The 16,079-nt window shown below is 48.7% G+C and overlaps 2 protein-coding genes and 1 long non-coding RNA gene across 4 annotated transcripts; 2 read left to right on the top strand and 1 right to left on the bottom strand.

Annotated features, from left to right (window-relative positions):
• The first annotated feature begins 12 nt into the window (after positions 1-12).
• Positions 13-1,901, top strand: LOC148386646 (uncharacterized). The gene is made up of 6 exons (XM_088398834.1): positions 13-283; positions 353-441; positions 650-920; positions 994-1,137; positions 1,305-1,348; positions 1,443-1,901. The coding sequence occupies exons 1-6, from the start codon at positions 223-225 to the stop codon at positions 1,647-1,649; spliced, it is 816 nt and encodes a 271-aa protein (XP_088254960.1). The 5' UTR covers positions 13-222; the 3' UTR covers positions 1,650-1,901.
• LOC148386645 (uncharacterized) lies at positions 447-2,845 on the bottom strand. Its single transcript, XR_015863092.1, has 3 exons — positions 2,497-2,845; positions 1,001-1,141; positions 447-900 (listed from the first exon to the last, which is right to left on the bottom strand). It is a non-coding gene; the product is annotated as an uncharacterized LOC148386645 (long non-coding RNA).
• fnip1 (folliculin interacting protein 1) lies at positions 2,229-15,659 on the top strand. 2 transcript variants are annotated; one of them, XM_088398790.1, is made up of 18 exons: positions 2,229-2,442; positions 6,208-6,337; positions 6,788-6,934; positions 6,997-7,097; positions 7,165-7,239; positions 7,307-7,401; positions 8,013-8,096; positions 8,884-8,955; positions 9,647-9,782; positions 9,880-10,081; positions 10,308-10,393; positions 11,182-11,328; positions 11,877-12,046; positions 12,309-13,518; positions 13,612-13,777; positions 13,897-14,097; positions 14,179-14,294; positions 14,409-15,659. In XM_088398790.1, the coding sequence occupies exons 1-18, from the start codon at positions 2,357-2,359 to the stop codon at positions 14,485-14,487; spliced, it is 3,303 nt and encodes a 1,100-aa protein (XP_088254916.1). In that variant the 5' UTR covers positions 2,229-2,356; the 3' UTR covers positions 14,488-15,659. The 2 variants fall into 2 exon arrangements, with proteins under 2 accessions (XP_088254916.1, XP_088254917.1); XM_088398791.1 differs by lacking the exon at positions 8,013-8,096 and having other exon boundaries at positions 2,230-2,442.
• The last annotated feature ends 420 nt before the right edge of the window (positions 15,660-16,079 follow it).

Genomic DNA, 16,079 nt, shown 5'->3' with positions numbered 1-16,079 from the left:
AATTGACTTAGGCCATTTAAGGACACGTGACATATTAAGTACGTTTATTATGCTTTTGTTCATGATACTATGATACTTTTTCCCCAGTTCCCACCTACGCTAAGTCAAGTTCAATGTTAGCAATGATTTGAACTAGCGCTTACCGTCAGGAGTTTAACGTCAGTCGAGCTAGCGAACACTTGACCACCATTTAACGCGCCCCAGCTCATTATTTGCTTCAAAATGTTTACAAGGAAGCCCCGCCGCAAGGCAGACACACCTCTGAAGGCGCCTCTGGCATACGGTAATAAGAAAACAAACTTAATTAACAAGAAGAAAAAGTCTCCTGTAAAGACGTTTATTTCACCGCAAGGTCGGGGAATCCTGAAATCAAGAAAGCACCAAGCAATACCAGAATATGAGCCTCTAGGCAACACCGTTGAACAAAGTGATTACGCACGGGTGAGTACTTTGATTATATTTCTATATTACATTCGGGGTCGAAATGAAACACTAAAGTACTTTTAATTTGACTAATTCATTTTGTAACTTTTGCATCCAAAAACGTCAAGCATATGGAATCCATTTTGAATCCTTACAGAGGTACATGTGTACAAAAAAATCATTTATCCTGGTGGGAGGTTGCCAAGTTGTCTTTTTATCCCTGCAGATCAGTAGTAGGCATGTGCAATTGAAATCCAAGTTTCAGCCAAGATCCACCAACAGCATCTGGCCTCAATCGTCACCACCACCATCATCAGCAGCAGGAGAAGCTGAGAGGGTCGGCCATGACATTTTGGGTCAGGCGAGGCCAAGCCCACTTCAAACAGGGCTGACACCAATTGAGAACTCAAGTGACTCCTCAGATCACGATGACATCTGGGACTTCACATCCTCCAGCAGTGATCCTTCCCCAGAGATCTTCAGGGATGACAGTGATAGTAAGTCTAAAGTCTACCTAGTGACTAACAAAAAAGTTGCTTTCATTCATTTCTTCTCCCCGCTGGCCTGCAGCTAGTACCTTTGATTTCTCCGGGGAAGCCGACCCGCTGGACATGCAGCAGGACATGCAGCAGCCTTGCTCCTCCACCTTGCTGAGCAGCAGCCACGCCGAGAACATCGGCAGACACCAGCCTCCCAATGTCTCCGCCATCCTCGGTGACTATGTGACATTTCACAGTTAAACACGTTCCCTGGGATTTTTTTAAGCACGTCACGTTTACACTGATGCCAAATTCCCAATCTGGATAGAATCTAGTTTAAACTTTTCTGACTAAACTCAGTCAAAAATGCTGTCATTGTGAGTGACTTTTGTATCATTTCAGTCAACTCCTCTGCAGACAAACCCTTGGAGGGGACATCCTTGAAAGTAAGCGGCTCAGGCCAATATGACTTCCTCAAACATGAAAACACCCCCCCCCATTGAAAACAGTTCCAAGGTGTCTTGTTTCCCATGTCTGTAGTCTGCCGTCGCCAAGAGGCCCATATCCTACAGGAAGGCACGACCCTTCAAAACTCCTCTGGTTCCCTCAAGGCCGCGCGAGAAGCCGAATTTCTCTCCACCCATGTTTTTCCAGTACTCCGACAGGGAGGAGTTCTTTCGGCAAGTCCGCGAACGTGCCGACCGACTCAAAAGTTTTCGCCTGTCTTTACGACCGTCTGTCCTGTGATGCAAAATATCTCGTTGCGCTCTTTTGGAACAGCCCATTTTAAAAGAGGTGACCTGCAACTAGTGAGAATTTAAATTCACCTCGAGGTAAAATTAATTGTTATATAGATTATTTTCAGTTAATACCTTCTTCTCTTTTGAGGTTTATGCTGCTTAATGGCCACTAGATGTCAGACATGCAACTATTTAACAAGCGAGTTTTTTTGTCGCTGTTCCATATGTGCCATGTATTTAAATAAATATATGTAATATTGTTGTTTTATTTACTCCTGGACAGGGGCTCCGTCCAAAGCAATACCTCAATTCCAAGAAAATTGTTAAAAATAAGTTTGTATTTGTTCTTTTCATTCGTGGATTCCAAAGTTGCTCTTTGATGGAGTTCTGTTAATAAAAGCCACCCCAAAAAAAAAAAGACATTTACGTTCCTAACGAATCCCGACTAAACATCAACACAGGGGGCACCCATTGACCATGTGGTACACGCTCCTAAAATATCTAACCAATCAGATAATTCCTTTACCCACTCGACCAATCAGAAAAAAAGAAGCGGCAGCACGGTTGCCAAGCGGCTCCCGTGACTAATGCCTGTCATATGACTACGACACCCATGGAGGCAGTTAGAAGGAATAAGACTCGCTCGTGGATTTGAGAAGCATTTACTGGGGAAAAGGGACTTTGTGCTTTTCCCCCGTCCCTTTTTAGTACAAAATGCCACCGACTCTCTTTCAGAAACTTTTCAACAAGAAGAGCGCATCTTCCTCGCAGAGATGCAACAAAGAGGAGCCAGCTTTCAGGTAGCTCATGTGGATCTCTGCGTGCGTTACGAGTGAAGTAATGGCGTTTATTACCTCGATAACTGTGTCGAGAGTCGATTTACGCGTTGTGGTGTTCATTTTAGACCGCGTGGGTTTGGATTAACGTCAGTTAAGTGTTCTGGCAAGTGGACGACGTGTTTAGCCTGTTTGTCTGGCGGGGGGGGGAGGGCTAGCTGTTAGCTGGGCTAACTCCGAAGCTAGCGTCTTTATCGCCATTCAAGTCTCACGTCAAATACTTGACGTCAGACGTGAACTGTGTCGCTTTAGCCTCAAAACAGCCTTCACTTGAGTGTGTGCGTGTTCCGCGTGGCCTCTTTTGTTGTCCTTTCACGCGGTGCGTGACGATATAAACTCCAATGGGGTCAAAGTGCATCTCGCGCCGCCGACTTGGGTGTCGACGTGCGGAACGTACCATGCGCGACTGGATGGCAGTCTGGTTCGAGTGACGTCATTACGTGGCTACGGACGCCTTGTTAATGCGGGGTTATGGATTAAGCGTGTGACGTCACATTATTTACATGCGTCTGCTTGTCACGACAGTCGTTGAGGAAGTGTTTTTGTGGAAGATTGTGCACGCACTTGGAGTTGGTTTAGCTGCTGCATCATGAAAGACAAAAAGTCGCAGTTATTACCACTGCAAAGCGCAAACCCTGCGGAATACCAGCCAGGACGGTGCTTTGGCCGACCCCCTGAGTCGCTTCTCGTTTCCCTGGCTGAGGCTCATGACCCCAGATGACATACTGTACATGTCATAAATCACATAAGAAACAGGGGTCGACATGACATTGCGTCTTGCACACATTAAAAACTGCATCCGATTTATTTATTTATAGCGTCCATTTTTTCCCCTCTTGAGAGTTGGTAGGCGAGAAGTCACTGGTTCAGGAACGGGCTCGCATAACTCTGTCATGTGAGGCTCGCATCAATCACAGGCGTGTCAACTGTGCGTGTGTGTGTCAGTCACACAAGTCACAACAAATACGGCATACATGTTTGTGTGTGACTATAAAGGCTGTCAACTTAGTGTCAAGTTGCTTTCAGGGTTATTTCAAGTGGGCTTTTTGTGGGTTCTCAGAAGTGCAGGTTCGTGTTCAAGCTGAATAAAATTGACCAAGGTTTATTGAGGATCAATGCCAAAGTTTTGTCATTCATTACAGATTTACATGACAATGTAGTAATAATAAATAAATGCTCATGTGATTGCATAAATACAGATATGCTTAATAGCAAAATGTCTTTCCGCAAAGGCCAAGTCAGCAGATATGCAGGTAATCAGTCAGGTGCTTTGCTTTCTGCCTTGAGGCAAGTCAGGATAATAGGGGAGAGTTCGGGTGGGGCATTCATTCGCTAGTCCGTGCAAACTTTAATGTTAAATACCACATTTGATTCTTAAAACGGGCGGATGGGCCAGGTTCGTAAATGAGGCTGAGATGTGTCAGGAAGAATGTCGCGGGAGGTATTTATGTAACCGCCCGGTCGGGCAAGTGTGGCAGGGTGGCGGCGTTCTCGTCAAGGCTCTTTGAGGTCAGTTAGCAGGTTGGCCGGCCGGCGCTGACGTCAGAGCAGTTGAGGGAAGCAGCCGAGCATGCCTGCAGTTTCTCGGTCCATGGATGTTGCAATGAGGCGGGCATGCTGGTATCATCTCCTATGCTGGTATCATCTCTGTGGGATACGTTCCTGGCAAGAGCTGGCTTTTTTTCCACTTGTGCTTTACAGACAGAAGCAATGACCTCAGAAGCCACCTCAGCCAAACTACTGTACCTTTAACGCAGTTTAAAAAAAAAAGCCCGTTTTGATGGGCAGCGCGAAAGGGGCTGTAAACAAGGGGAGGCAGTCAGCAGGACGTCGTTAGCCCGCCGCTTCATTCTTGCCACTCGCGCCGCAATCACCTGACACGTCTCATGTTGTGTGAATCCAGTCAGCCGTTATTCTTAGAGGCTGAGCGAGCGCAGAGAGGCGGCTGCCGAGCGGGCCGGAGCGCCCGCTGGAAACACTGGCACCGTCGAAACCATGCCCAGGTAGGAGCTGCTGCTAAATATGACGATCAGCTGGGCTTTTCATTTTACCATCAGTTGATTTTTTCATAACCCGAAGGGTGTGGGTGGGGTCATCAGTGGTTCCGTAAAACAACTACAACGCGGTTAATCCGCGGTTGTCCGAGTTAAGACCGGTTCTTTTTTTTTTTTTTTTTTGAACCAGCAGCTCAAGCATGTGATTCTCATGTGGCGCTTTTATGAATGACTCGTCGTTCTGTGTTCTCGCTTCCTCACTTTCACACACCGCCAGTGCTGCTTTTTGGGTACTTTTTTTGACCCCGGTCTTGTTACTTTGCCTTGGGCTAGCCTCAGAATTAAGTGTCCATTTTCTCCCCCCCCTCTCAACATTCCGAAAGACGTGCAGGTGAGGCCGGGCGAAAATCGGTTCTAAATGACAAGATCAAATTGATTGATTGCCCAGCCTTACTTCTATATTCATGGATTTTTCTTTTCTCTTTTTTTTTTTTTTTATTCATGACTGTTGTTTACAGTTAGTGACAGAATGTCTTTGTGTCTTCCTTTGGCTCTGTCCTCTTCAGAACAAAGGCGGCAGTCAACTCGCCGTCACCGCATTGTGCAGAGAATCGCCCTGAATCTGTAAACAACGCTTGGCAGGATTTTAGCAGGAAATCTTAACCACCCCTGCCAGAAACATAAAAGTCGCCCATGCTAGCGTGGCGTGCCACTTTACGCCCGATGTGTAATCTTACACACGAGAGCTGGATGGCGGACCCGCGGGAGGCCCGTATCGTGCAATTTGAGCTCATTATGTAGGCCAGGTCGGGTATTATGTCACACACTTAGCGCTCTTAGATCAGGAGGAGAAATGTAAATCCCCGTTCGCCACAAACACACGGAGAATGCTGTCGTGAAGTTTTTTGGCCCTTTAGCTTTGCACCTAATTGAGGTCTCACCGCCAACATGTCCCCGCGGCGGTTTAATCTTTCCCAAGCGCGAGCGCAACGTGTTAATGCGGCAGCGCAGCTACTCGGCAAGCCGCCGAGGTAAGAGCTTTGGCCGAGGCGCCTCGTCACATGACTGCAGGGGTGGGGGGGGGGACTGTCGAGGGTTTGAGTCGAGTGGAAGCAAAGGTGAATCAGGAGCACATGATTGGCTTTTGGAGAGAATCGGCGGCGCTCATCTTATGACTTCCTCGTCAAGACAAATGACTTTGCTTTCACAAGCTGGTGTCAAGGTTGCGTCACATGACCTCTCCTTTCTCAACTCTTGTCTGTTTGCAGTAGCAGCAATTTGTTTGAAAGCCTGACCTGGCGCTTCAGTCGGAACCATCATTTAGTTAGTAGGTCATGTATATTTGAGTTTCCTGGGGGGAAAAAAAATCTTTGTGTGAACTGTTTGATTTGGCCTGGTGCTAACTCCAATCATCAAAAACAACTTTTTTTAAGGTTTATTTCTTGGTAAATCCACAACACATCATGCAGATAAAGCACGCACGGCCCATCCGTGTCAAGCGTGGTGGTTGCCTGGCAACAGCCCCGGCCGGACTGGGGGAAAAACAGCTCCGATTTTCCCGTCTGAACCGATCCATTGAGTTCAGGTCAGGACGTCGTGTTCTTGGCTCGGCTCTGTGACGACAAGCTGAGACAGGCCTTAGTGTTGTTAACGTCGCTTCTGTAAATCAAAATGGCTATGAGGTTCTTTTTGAAAGTCATTTCAGGCGTACTTAACGACTTTTCTGTCTGCGTAGCTGGACGATCCCCCAGCTGGAGCCAAGTCACATCCGGCTCATCGTGTACCAGGACTGCGAGAGGCGTGGCCGCAACGTGCTCTTTGATTCCAACGCCAAAAAGAGGGGCACGGATGATGCCCACCTTCCCGTGAGTCACGTGGCAGAGAGTTGATGATGATGATGGGTGAGGGAGGGAGGGAGGGAGGGAGAGGAGGAGGCGGAGGCAGTAGCGGCGCTGATTGTTGTTGTGCTGCATTTCTCGCTAGCTCACGAGTTCCCGCAAGAGTCATATGACTGGGAGTCACATGCTGCTGGCCCGTGTACACAAATCACACACGCACGCACGTACGCACACAAGCGCACATTCCTCCCCGAGTTAAGAAGCACATGACACAGGCTGCTTTCAGATAGACTGCCTCCACGCCTCTTTGACCTTTTGACCTCATGATTTCAAGTTGCACCAGTAACTGCAGCAAGCTACAGCGTCAAGACACACGGATCATTTTTTTTTTTTTACTACATGGCTTCAAAATTTCTATTGCAATATTTTGAGCAACTGTCACTATATGAATTATAAAACAAAATCCTATCGCCTCAGGGCACGGAGGGCCAGGTGAAGATGTTCAACAAATATTGCCGGCTTCGACCCACGGGGGGCAGCAGCAGCTCCCTGGACAGCTCCTCCTCGTCCTCCTGCGCGTCCGAGACGTCCAGGGAAACCAAAGAGCAGGGGCTCCGCTTCCAGGTAGCACCCATGAAAAAAAAAAACGTCCCCCTGCAGTCGTTTGAACCGGCGTACATCGACAGGGTGCGAGGTGTTCGTCCGACGTGGTCATGCTGGGGGAGATGATGTTTGGATCGGTGGCCATGAGCTACAAAGGCTCCACTCTGAAAATCCACCAGATCAGGTAAAAAAAAAAAAGCAAAGCCTGCATTTTGATGCGGCGATGTACCTAATCATCTGGGTCACGTCAGGTCGCCACCACAGCTAATGCTGAGTAAGGTGTTCACAGCCAGGACGGGAGGCAGCGTGTACGGCAGCCTCAACACGTAAGTGCCCACACACTCACACACACATCTTTTTGTAATTATTATCAAAATGATCTGCCCCCCCCAGGTTACAGGACAGTCTCGAGTTCATTACGCAGGACAGCGGCAACACCCTCCGGCCCGATCAAAACGCCGCGCCAAATAATCTCCTGGGAAACATAGGTAACCATAGCAACCAAACACCAACAGCCACCGCGAGGTGTGTTCATCCTTGAGAAAGTGTGTGTTTTTGTGCCAGGTCTTTTTCTTCTTCATACAATTCAGCCCCACGGCCTGTTTTCACTTTGCAACATGACAACAATTTGGTTGTGGCGTCTATCAAGAGCAGAGCCACAAAAAAAAAAAAGTCGAGCCCGAGAAGGCAAATTTGGGCCAAAGCAGCCAGTTTGCCAACACAATTTCCTTGTAGAACTTTTCCCAAAACTCAAGCTGGACCTGTTTTATTTTCTGAGCGTTAACGATGGGATCAACAACAAAAAGTGTTGGCAAATTCTTGTGCGCCGTCTCGCTTTCTTTTTCACGGAAAGTAGCAGTCGCTTTCCTCTGCTCCAGGTCTTCGTCACGTTTTGTTGTTCGTGCCCGACTAAAAAGGTCCGCTACCAAGACAGGAGGGCGCCAACTTTCCTCCCCATTCATTCACTAACAAGCATTTTTTTCTCTTTTATTTTTGTCCGTCTGCCTCCCTCCCTCCCTCCCTCCTGTCATTCTCGCTACCCCCACTCTCTTTGTCTTTCTTTCTCTCTTTTTCTCGTATCCATGTCTGTGCTGCGCAGGATTTTCTCAGCTCTGCAGCCCTCGACGGGCCTTCTCTGAGCAAGGTCCGCTGCGTCTCATCAAAAGTGCATCTTTCTTTTCAGGTTGGCGCTTACAAAGCAAAAAAAAGAAAGAAAGGAAAAAAAAACAAAAAAAGAGAGAACAAGGCCAATCCGTCTTTGCAACCTGCATGTTTTTGCTGCCGCTTCTGTTGTGTTTGGACACTTGACGACGGCATGTGGCCATTTCTGGGGGACGTGTTTCAATTAAAAATGTAAAACTAAATACATCATTGGTTTTCTAGTGAGTTTTTTTTACGCTTCAAATTGGCTCATTTTGTATTTCTCCCCTAATGGCAAAAGCCTGCGTGTGTTTTCTTGCCAACGGGTGCACGCGGGCGTTCTTTGCAGTTTGGACTAACTCGCTCGCTTGTACTAACCAAATGCTTGCCTGATTTTATTGATTTATTTTTGTGTGTGGTCAAATCAATGATTTTGTGTTCACTCGCATTGGAATGCATCCACCGAGCAATGCTCTGTGTCCGCACACATAAATCCCCCCTCCCTCCGCATTATCAGTCCCCTTTCCGGATTCAACCAGTCAAGAAGTGCACTTTTCGTATTTTTCTCCTTCTTCTTTGCATGTGGTTGGTGTGCATGATGCGCTGTCGTGGAAGTGATGACACAAAGGCACCGATTGCACAAGGCTGGGTTTACACAAAGTCAAGTTGAGTCACTCAGTTGGACGAGAGCACAGTTTAAATCCAGCCTTAGACAGAAAATGACTCGTATTTGTAATAAGCACCTCTTTTCATTTCCTGCTCATTTGCTGTGTGTGTGACTTTTCTCCTATTTGATGTCACCCTCAAATCATCCTCTCCTCTCTCGCCAGGTCACAGTCACCCCATGGATATGCCGGGCCGAGGGTTGTACGACGAGCGGGACAGCGGCATCGCCCGCTCAGGTAGGTCAACAACAGCAAGGCTATGTTTGGACCTGTCGTGCGTAAGCTGTTAAATCGCTTTACCGTCCGTCAAGCTTTTTATTTGTATTGCGCACGATGCGAAGATCTTACACACCGGCACGACCGGCAATGATGCTTTCCGCACAAAGCCCTGTCATGCACTGGATTTAAATTTAGCGGCACTGAAAAGCTGCTCCTCATAAAGGAGCTTCTAATTCAGGCCTCACCTCACGCAAATGCGTGCGTGTGTTACGCATGCCTGACGTCCACTGCACACTTGAGTCTATTTACCGGATCCCCTCAGCGATGCGGGAATCCTACACGGCCTCATGTGACGGGCTCATATTCAGCGTCGGCCAATCCAGCCTGTCTGTCAATAGGACGTGACTCCATGAGGGGAACGCGAACCCACGTCTCTGTGAAATCTAGCTTCGAAAATGTGAAGAGGGGATTTAAAACACTTGTGTATCGAGGAACGAAGGGGTGGGCAAAGTATGGCTTGTGGGCCACCTACGGAGCATTGAGCATCTCCTTGGGTCTATTTATTTATAAAAATATATTCAGAATTATTTGATGTATTTTCATAGGTTAGACATTTTTTTCATCGAATAATAATACATGATAAAACATTTCAAATGAGAATAAATTATCAAAACCCATGTTTGACATGTAGTTTTTTTTCTTCCTCCAGCATCGCTGAGCAGCCTCCTGATCACACCCTTCCCGTCGCCGGGGTCATCTCTGACCAGCAGCTGTGCGTCCAGCTACCAGCGACGGTGGCGGCGCAGCCAGACCACCAGCCTGGAGAACGGTGTCTTCCCGCGCTGGTGAGTGAGCGAGCGAGCGTCGCCGGCCCAGAAAAGCGGACGAGTTGGAAATCGTTGCGACGCTATTGAACCATTGTGCAACCATGTTCCCCATCAGGTCGGTGGAGGAGAGCTTCAACATGTCGGACGAGAGCGGCGGGCAGAGCTTGGGCTCGGCGCGCAAGAAGAAGATCGCCATCGGCGTCATTTTCACGCTGTCGCCTAACACTGAGGAGAACAGCCGCTTCCAGGACTTCTTCTTCTCGCACTTTCCGCTCTTTGAGAGCCACATGAACAAACTCAAGAGTGCCATTGAACAGGTGAACCTTTTGGACCTAATGTCGTGTGCAGTGCCATCGAAATAAATCAGCAAAATGTCATATTGACTGACGTTGGGCCGTAACTCACACATTTTGTTGATTTGGCAACGTCGCACTTTCACTCAGCATCATGGTCACATCACATTCCTCGCTCCCCGCCATCCCGTAAATTCCAAAGTGTCGTGTTTCTAAAAATTGTGTGTGTGTTATGTCACCCTCCCCCAAGGCCATGAAGATGAGCCGGCGGTCAGCTGAACCCAGCCAGAGGGCCTTGGCCTACAGCCGCATGGTAGATGGGCTCAACGAATTCAGGTAATTCATTTTTTTTTTTTTGGGGGGGGGGTCATACAGTTGGTCAACCTGACCCACAAAATGAAAGCCTAATATTTCAACACAATAGGTCAATTTGACCTACAGTAAAATGGGTGGTTTAAGTCAGGCCAAATCTGATAAATCCTTTGACTTGGCATACACACAAGGTCCACACACACACACCTGTCATATGCCCGATGGCAGACGGCCCACATGTGTGGCAACCCTATCTAGCAGACCCCCCCCCCCCCTAGCCCGACCTCGTAATAGTAGAGCTGGGCACAAACAAAATACCTGCACAATCTCACCTTCAGACTTGGGCTAAATTTAAGCATGCTGGCCCTTTGCCTTTTGAAATGCTTGACATTGACCTGATGGAACATTACAAAACTGCAGCACATGCCTCCAGCCTCGCATGCCCACGCTGCCGTGACGTGGGTACACACGCACGCTGACAAAGATAAACTGCACACTTGGCCAAAGCATACTGTGAAAGGCGTTTATATCGGGCCGAGCGAGCTTCTCATGCTGGCTCGCCTGAGAGCGCCTCGTTGTCACAGCGTAGAAACAATTTGGTGGGATACACAGCAGCGCTCCGGTCCCTGTTTCCATTGCTCGGGCCTGCGGAGATTCCCACCAAGCCTGGCGTCCGGCCGAGACGTGGCCACCCCGCCACTGGAAACTTCTTGCAGCAGGGCGGGTGGGGGTCTCCACAGCGAGGTCTTGTTCTCAGACAATAAGAGGTCTGTTCTCCCTCCCCCCTTGTCTCTCTCTGTCTTCCCCTGCAGGATGACCATATGCGACCTGTACAGCATGCCCCGCGTGGTGGAGCCGGTGTGGCTGACCATGATGTCGGGCGTGTCGGAGAAGAACCACCTGTGCAGCCTCTTCATGCGAGAGTTCTCACTGCTGATGGAGCAGGCCTCCAAGAACCAGTTGAGTGACGCGGCGGATTCCGACCGACCGGTTTGACGCTCGCCCCAGTTCGCCGCCGCTCACAAATTGCTTATTGTGGCGTCGACAAAAGACACTGCTGGTCGTGCATGCGTGAATCCGTTGCTGAGGCCTTCTATTGACCACAAGCCAACATCCTCAGCACGCGACGCACAAGTGTAACACATTTCTAATGTTACTTTAGAATGTTGATATTATTTTTTCCATATTTGAAGTTCCATTAGAGTCCTAGTTTTTTAATCCACCCCCCTTTTTTAACCTGTCAAAAAATATTCAAATGTTTTTTTCCATCCTCAACCTTCATCAAGTGATACAACGATATTATCGTTTGCGTTTGTTGACTTGTGCGTCACGTGACCGGCTGACCACCATGTCAAAGTGGAGTCATGGGACAGGAAAGGAAGTAGATGGCTTGTTTAGAAATGAGAAGTGAATCATGCCGCAAGAATGTGAGTGAGTGAGTGTGAAGTGGTGTCTATGCGCGTGTGTTTATTCACTGTTTGCTTTGTCTGTCCGGTGACGTCGGCAGGTTCCTCCCGGCGCTTCTGACGGCCGTCCTGACCAACCACTTGGCCTGGGTGCCCACGGTCATGCCCAACGGCCAGCCGCCCATCAAGATCTTTCTGGAGAAGCACTCCTCGCCCAGCGTGGACATGCTGGCCAAGACGCACCCTTACAACCCGCTGTGGGCACAACTCGGTGAGGGACTGTTTGTAATGAGGCAAGAAATGACTAGAATGTCCGTCCAAAGATAACAGAGTGATAAGTCGGAGTTATTTTTAGTTTAGAAAATAATTCCTCACAAAAACAGATGGCATAGTTCGATTCATTTAAGCGCTACAAGTTGGATGTGCTCAAGTTGGTTCATGGGGACACCAAGTGGTCAGAGCCAAGAACTGCAATGCACTCAGGCAAACGGTCACACCCACATTGTCATGAAGGCCACATTGCATGTTCGCAGGTGACTTGTACGGCGCCATCGGCTCTCCCGTGCGCCTGGCCCGCACGGTGGCGGTGGGCCGCCGTCAAGACCTGGTGCAGCGCCTCCTCTACGTGCTGACGTACTTCATCCGCTGCTCGGAACTGCTGGAGACACACATGCTGGACGGCGTGGAGGACGAGGCCATCGTCATGCCCGGTTCGCTCATCACCACTTCGCTGCGCAAGGGGGAGGTGGAAGAGTCGGACTACGTGCTGGTGACCGTGCACAAGCCCGCCGGCGACTACTTGGCGGAGAAGGAGGACGAGAGCGAGGGTGACGGCGCGGACGGGAGCCAAGCGTTCCGGATTCTCCGGGATGACGCTTGCCGGACTTCGGAGGAACCCGAGGGGCCCCGCAGGGAGTCTGGCAGCCCGTTGAGCGCCGAGGTCCGGCTGGAGACGGTGCTGCCCGTGGGCTCGTGCTCCCCGAGGGAACGGGGAGCGGACGAGGGGTTGGCGAGGGACCCTGTCGGAGCGCCCCTGCTGGGCTTCCCCCCGGAGAAAAAGCCTCCGGATAAGAATTCCCCCCCAGAATCTACCATGTCGGGTCCCTTGTCGCTCATTGTGACGGAGGAGCCGGCCGCCAAAGTCACCTTCCTCATCGGGGACTCCATGTCGCCCGAGTCGGACACCGAGAGCAGGCGGAGGAAGGTGGAGGAGGACATGAAGAAGCACAGAAAGCTCCACCATCTTGCGCCCCCGCCGCAGGACGCCCCGCCGTCTTTGCAGCGGGTGTCCAGCAAACTCCCTCAGTGGAACCCCGACACTCCGGATTACAGCCAATTCGACGAGTACTTCTGCTCGGAGAACCCGGTGGAGACGAGGACGATAGACGACGTAGCCAAACGGGAAGAGGCCAACGGCACCCTGGCCGCTCTTTACAAAGACCTTCTGGACCCCTCGGGGCCCGAGCGCCCCGCCCACAGCGGCGTGGACAACGCGAGCGACTCGTCGGACACGCAGAGGAGGTGCAGGTGCGCCTCGACGGACTCGTGCGACAAGGGACTCGTCTTGTCCGTGCCCGTCCTCCATCGGGACGGAGGCCACGGCGGTGAGGACCAAAAGTGCAAGGCGGCGCCCCTCAACGACTGGGAGATTCCGCGCAACGAGAGCTCGGACAGCGCGCTGGGAGACAGCGAGAGCGAGGAGACTGAGGACTGGCAGGAGGAGGTGATGGTCCCCTTCCCAGGGTGAGTCTGCCCGTTTGAATGCATTTTCACAATGCAAATAGTAAACCTTTCAAATAACGACCATATGCATTTGTCATTCTTTCACACCGGCAGCTCCAAACTGGTGGAGAACTACTCCAAGCCGACCATCGCCAACTTCGGCCGCTCCTTGTTTGGGGGCTACTGCCCCACCTACGTGCCAGACTTTGTACTGCACGGGATGCCCAGCGACGACAAGCTACGGCAGAGCCTCATGGCTGAACTCACGCATGCCGTCCAGGTAAGATACATTATACTATATTTCAAGGTCCACATGGTACTCGGAAGGGTTCTTTAAATCCCCCAAAGTGTGGAAACGGAGACGAGCGATGCGATGATATCCGTCGTTGTCGTACGCAGCACCCGGTGCTGGACGAGCCCATCGCCGAGGCCGTGTGCATCGTGGCCGACACGGACAAGTGGACGGTTCAGGTGGCCAGCAGCCAGAGAAGAGCCACCGACGTGGGCAAGCTGGGCAAAGAGGTGCTGGTGTCCAGCTTGGTGTCGGCGCTGCTGCACTCCACGCAGCAACTCTACAAGTTCAACATGTCCCCCAACTTTGTATGCATATTTGCACAATAGCACACTTTGTCAAGCGAGGTTTTTGACAGCCCATATTTGAATGATCTCTATCGTCCTCAGTGCATCATGCACCTGGAGGACCGCCTGCAGGAGATCTACTTCAAGAGCAAGATGCTGGCCGAGTACCTGAAGGGTCAGAAGAGAGTCCATGTCAAAGAACTGGGCATGGTCTTAGGGTGAGCACCCAGTTTTATTCTTATATTCTGTACGGTGGGGGAACAAAGTACACCCTAAAGGGACTTAAGAAAGGAAAGACGAGAGAATTATGTATGTCATTTTTTTTTTTTCAGAATCGAATCGAGCGACCTCCCGCTTCTGGCTGCCGTGGCCAGCACGCACTCTCCCTACGTGGCCCAGATCTTGCTGTGAGGACGAGGGAACGCGTCCTGGCTTCCTTTTCCTTCTTTTGTAGACCTCAGACTGTTGCTGCTGACAGGTGCAGTACCCCATCACACCACAGGAGGGTGATGGTGGGCAAGAAAAGAGTCATGTTTGAATTGTTTTTTTTTTTTTTTTTTTCCCTTCGAACACCAAGCCAAAGACTTTACAAGTTCAGGAGTGTTAGGACCTCACTGAAAAGAAGCTAAATAATGCACCACCAGAGTGAAGTCAGAGTCGTATGAGAAATAAAACGTATATTTTGGTGAGATGTATATTTTCAGGGGGAAAATTTGTAATCTTACAGAAATATTAACCTGATGATTGTAAAGACTTCTTTGTTCTCAAATAAGCGACTAAGCGGTTCTCCAACACACAATTAGATTCAGACTTTATTCTGGTCATGTCGTTATATTATAAACTTCTTTTCATTGTGGGCTTTACCAATCCTTGGTACTTGATTAACTTTTAATTCAAAGAAAGACGCTTTGAGGTAATTTTCTATTCGATTTTGGGCTTTTTCTGTACAATCTCCGAATAGCCAGCTGCGGTGAAAAAAGTATTTTAAAAAAAAAGGATGCCAATTGATTTTTTTCCAGCTTTTTTACAAGCCAAATTGTACCCTTTCCCTTTTGTTCTTACTCAAATATACCATGACAAACCGGTTCCGGAAATTTCCAAACTACCTCAGATGTTCTTATGCATCGCTCACAAAACTACCCTGAGGTCATATATTGAAAATAGATCCATTACTTTCTAAAATCATTTAAATTTTTCCCTGTCGTGGAATTGTTGCTGTCTATTTTACAACCAAAACACAAAATGCTGCATATGTTCACACTTTTCTACCTTGTTTACGGTGAGGCGTAACCATGGAGGGTTCTTCTTTTTCTTTTTCTTTTTTTTCAACAGTGCTTTCATTCTTTTTGTCTTAATGGGGAAATGATGATGTCATTGCAGGCTTCCAAACAGCCGCTAATGTTGATTAGCAATTGTTGTTTGTGTTAAAGGCATCCTTTGTATATGACTAAGTTATTTTTGTGGACTGTACAATTCATTTCCATGTATTTATACCTTTTCAACAATTGTCTCCTCGGAAATATATCTTTTTCCCAATTTTATGGGAATGTTGTGCAATAAAGATGAAGACATTTGGACATAAAGGAGTCTCCTGTTTTTCATGTTTTTGCAATTTTATTACATCACTAATTATATTTTTAAAAGCTTAGAAAAATGTATAGTACCAATACAAATTTACAAGATTTTGAATAATTTTAGTGATCAATTTAAATACTAATTATATTTAATTATTAAATAATTACTGGACCATTTCAGTCGGTGGTGGTTTGATTATTTCCACCACGTAAAGCTTAAGCCAACATTGGATGCCGCCCCACACTTTCCACCCCACAACGGGAGAAAGAGTCGAGCAAAACGATCGCGCTTGCCCCAGTTATGCAATAAGCCGAGCGCAGAAAGGGAGTGTCCAAGTGACTCAAAATCACGCTCCGTTTCTTGTCATGACACGATTACATAATACAATGCGTTGACCTGTGAATAATTGATATAATTGCAAACATAAA

Source organism: Syngnathus floridae, chromosome 15 (genome assembly GCF_059516105.1).
Source record: "Syngnathus floridae isolate MCC-2025c chromosome 15, RoL_Sflo_1.0, whole genome shotgun sequence".
Taxonomy (NCBI): Eukaryota; Metazoa; Chordata; class Actinopteri; order Syngnathiformes; family Syngnathidae; genus Syngnathus; species Syngnathus floridae.
This window is presented reverse-complemented; position numbering and strand designations above follow the sequence as displayed.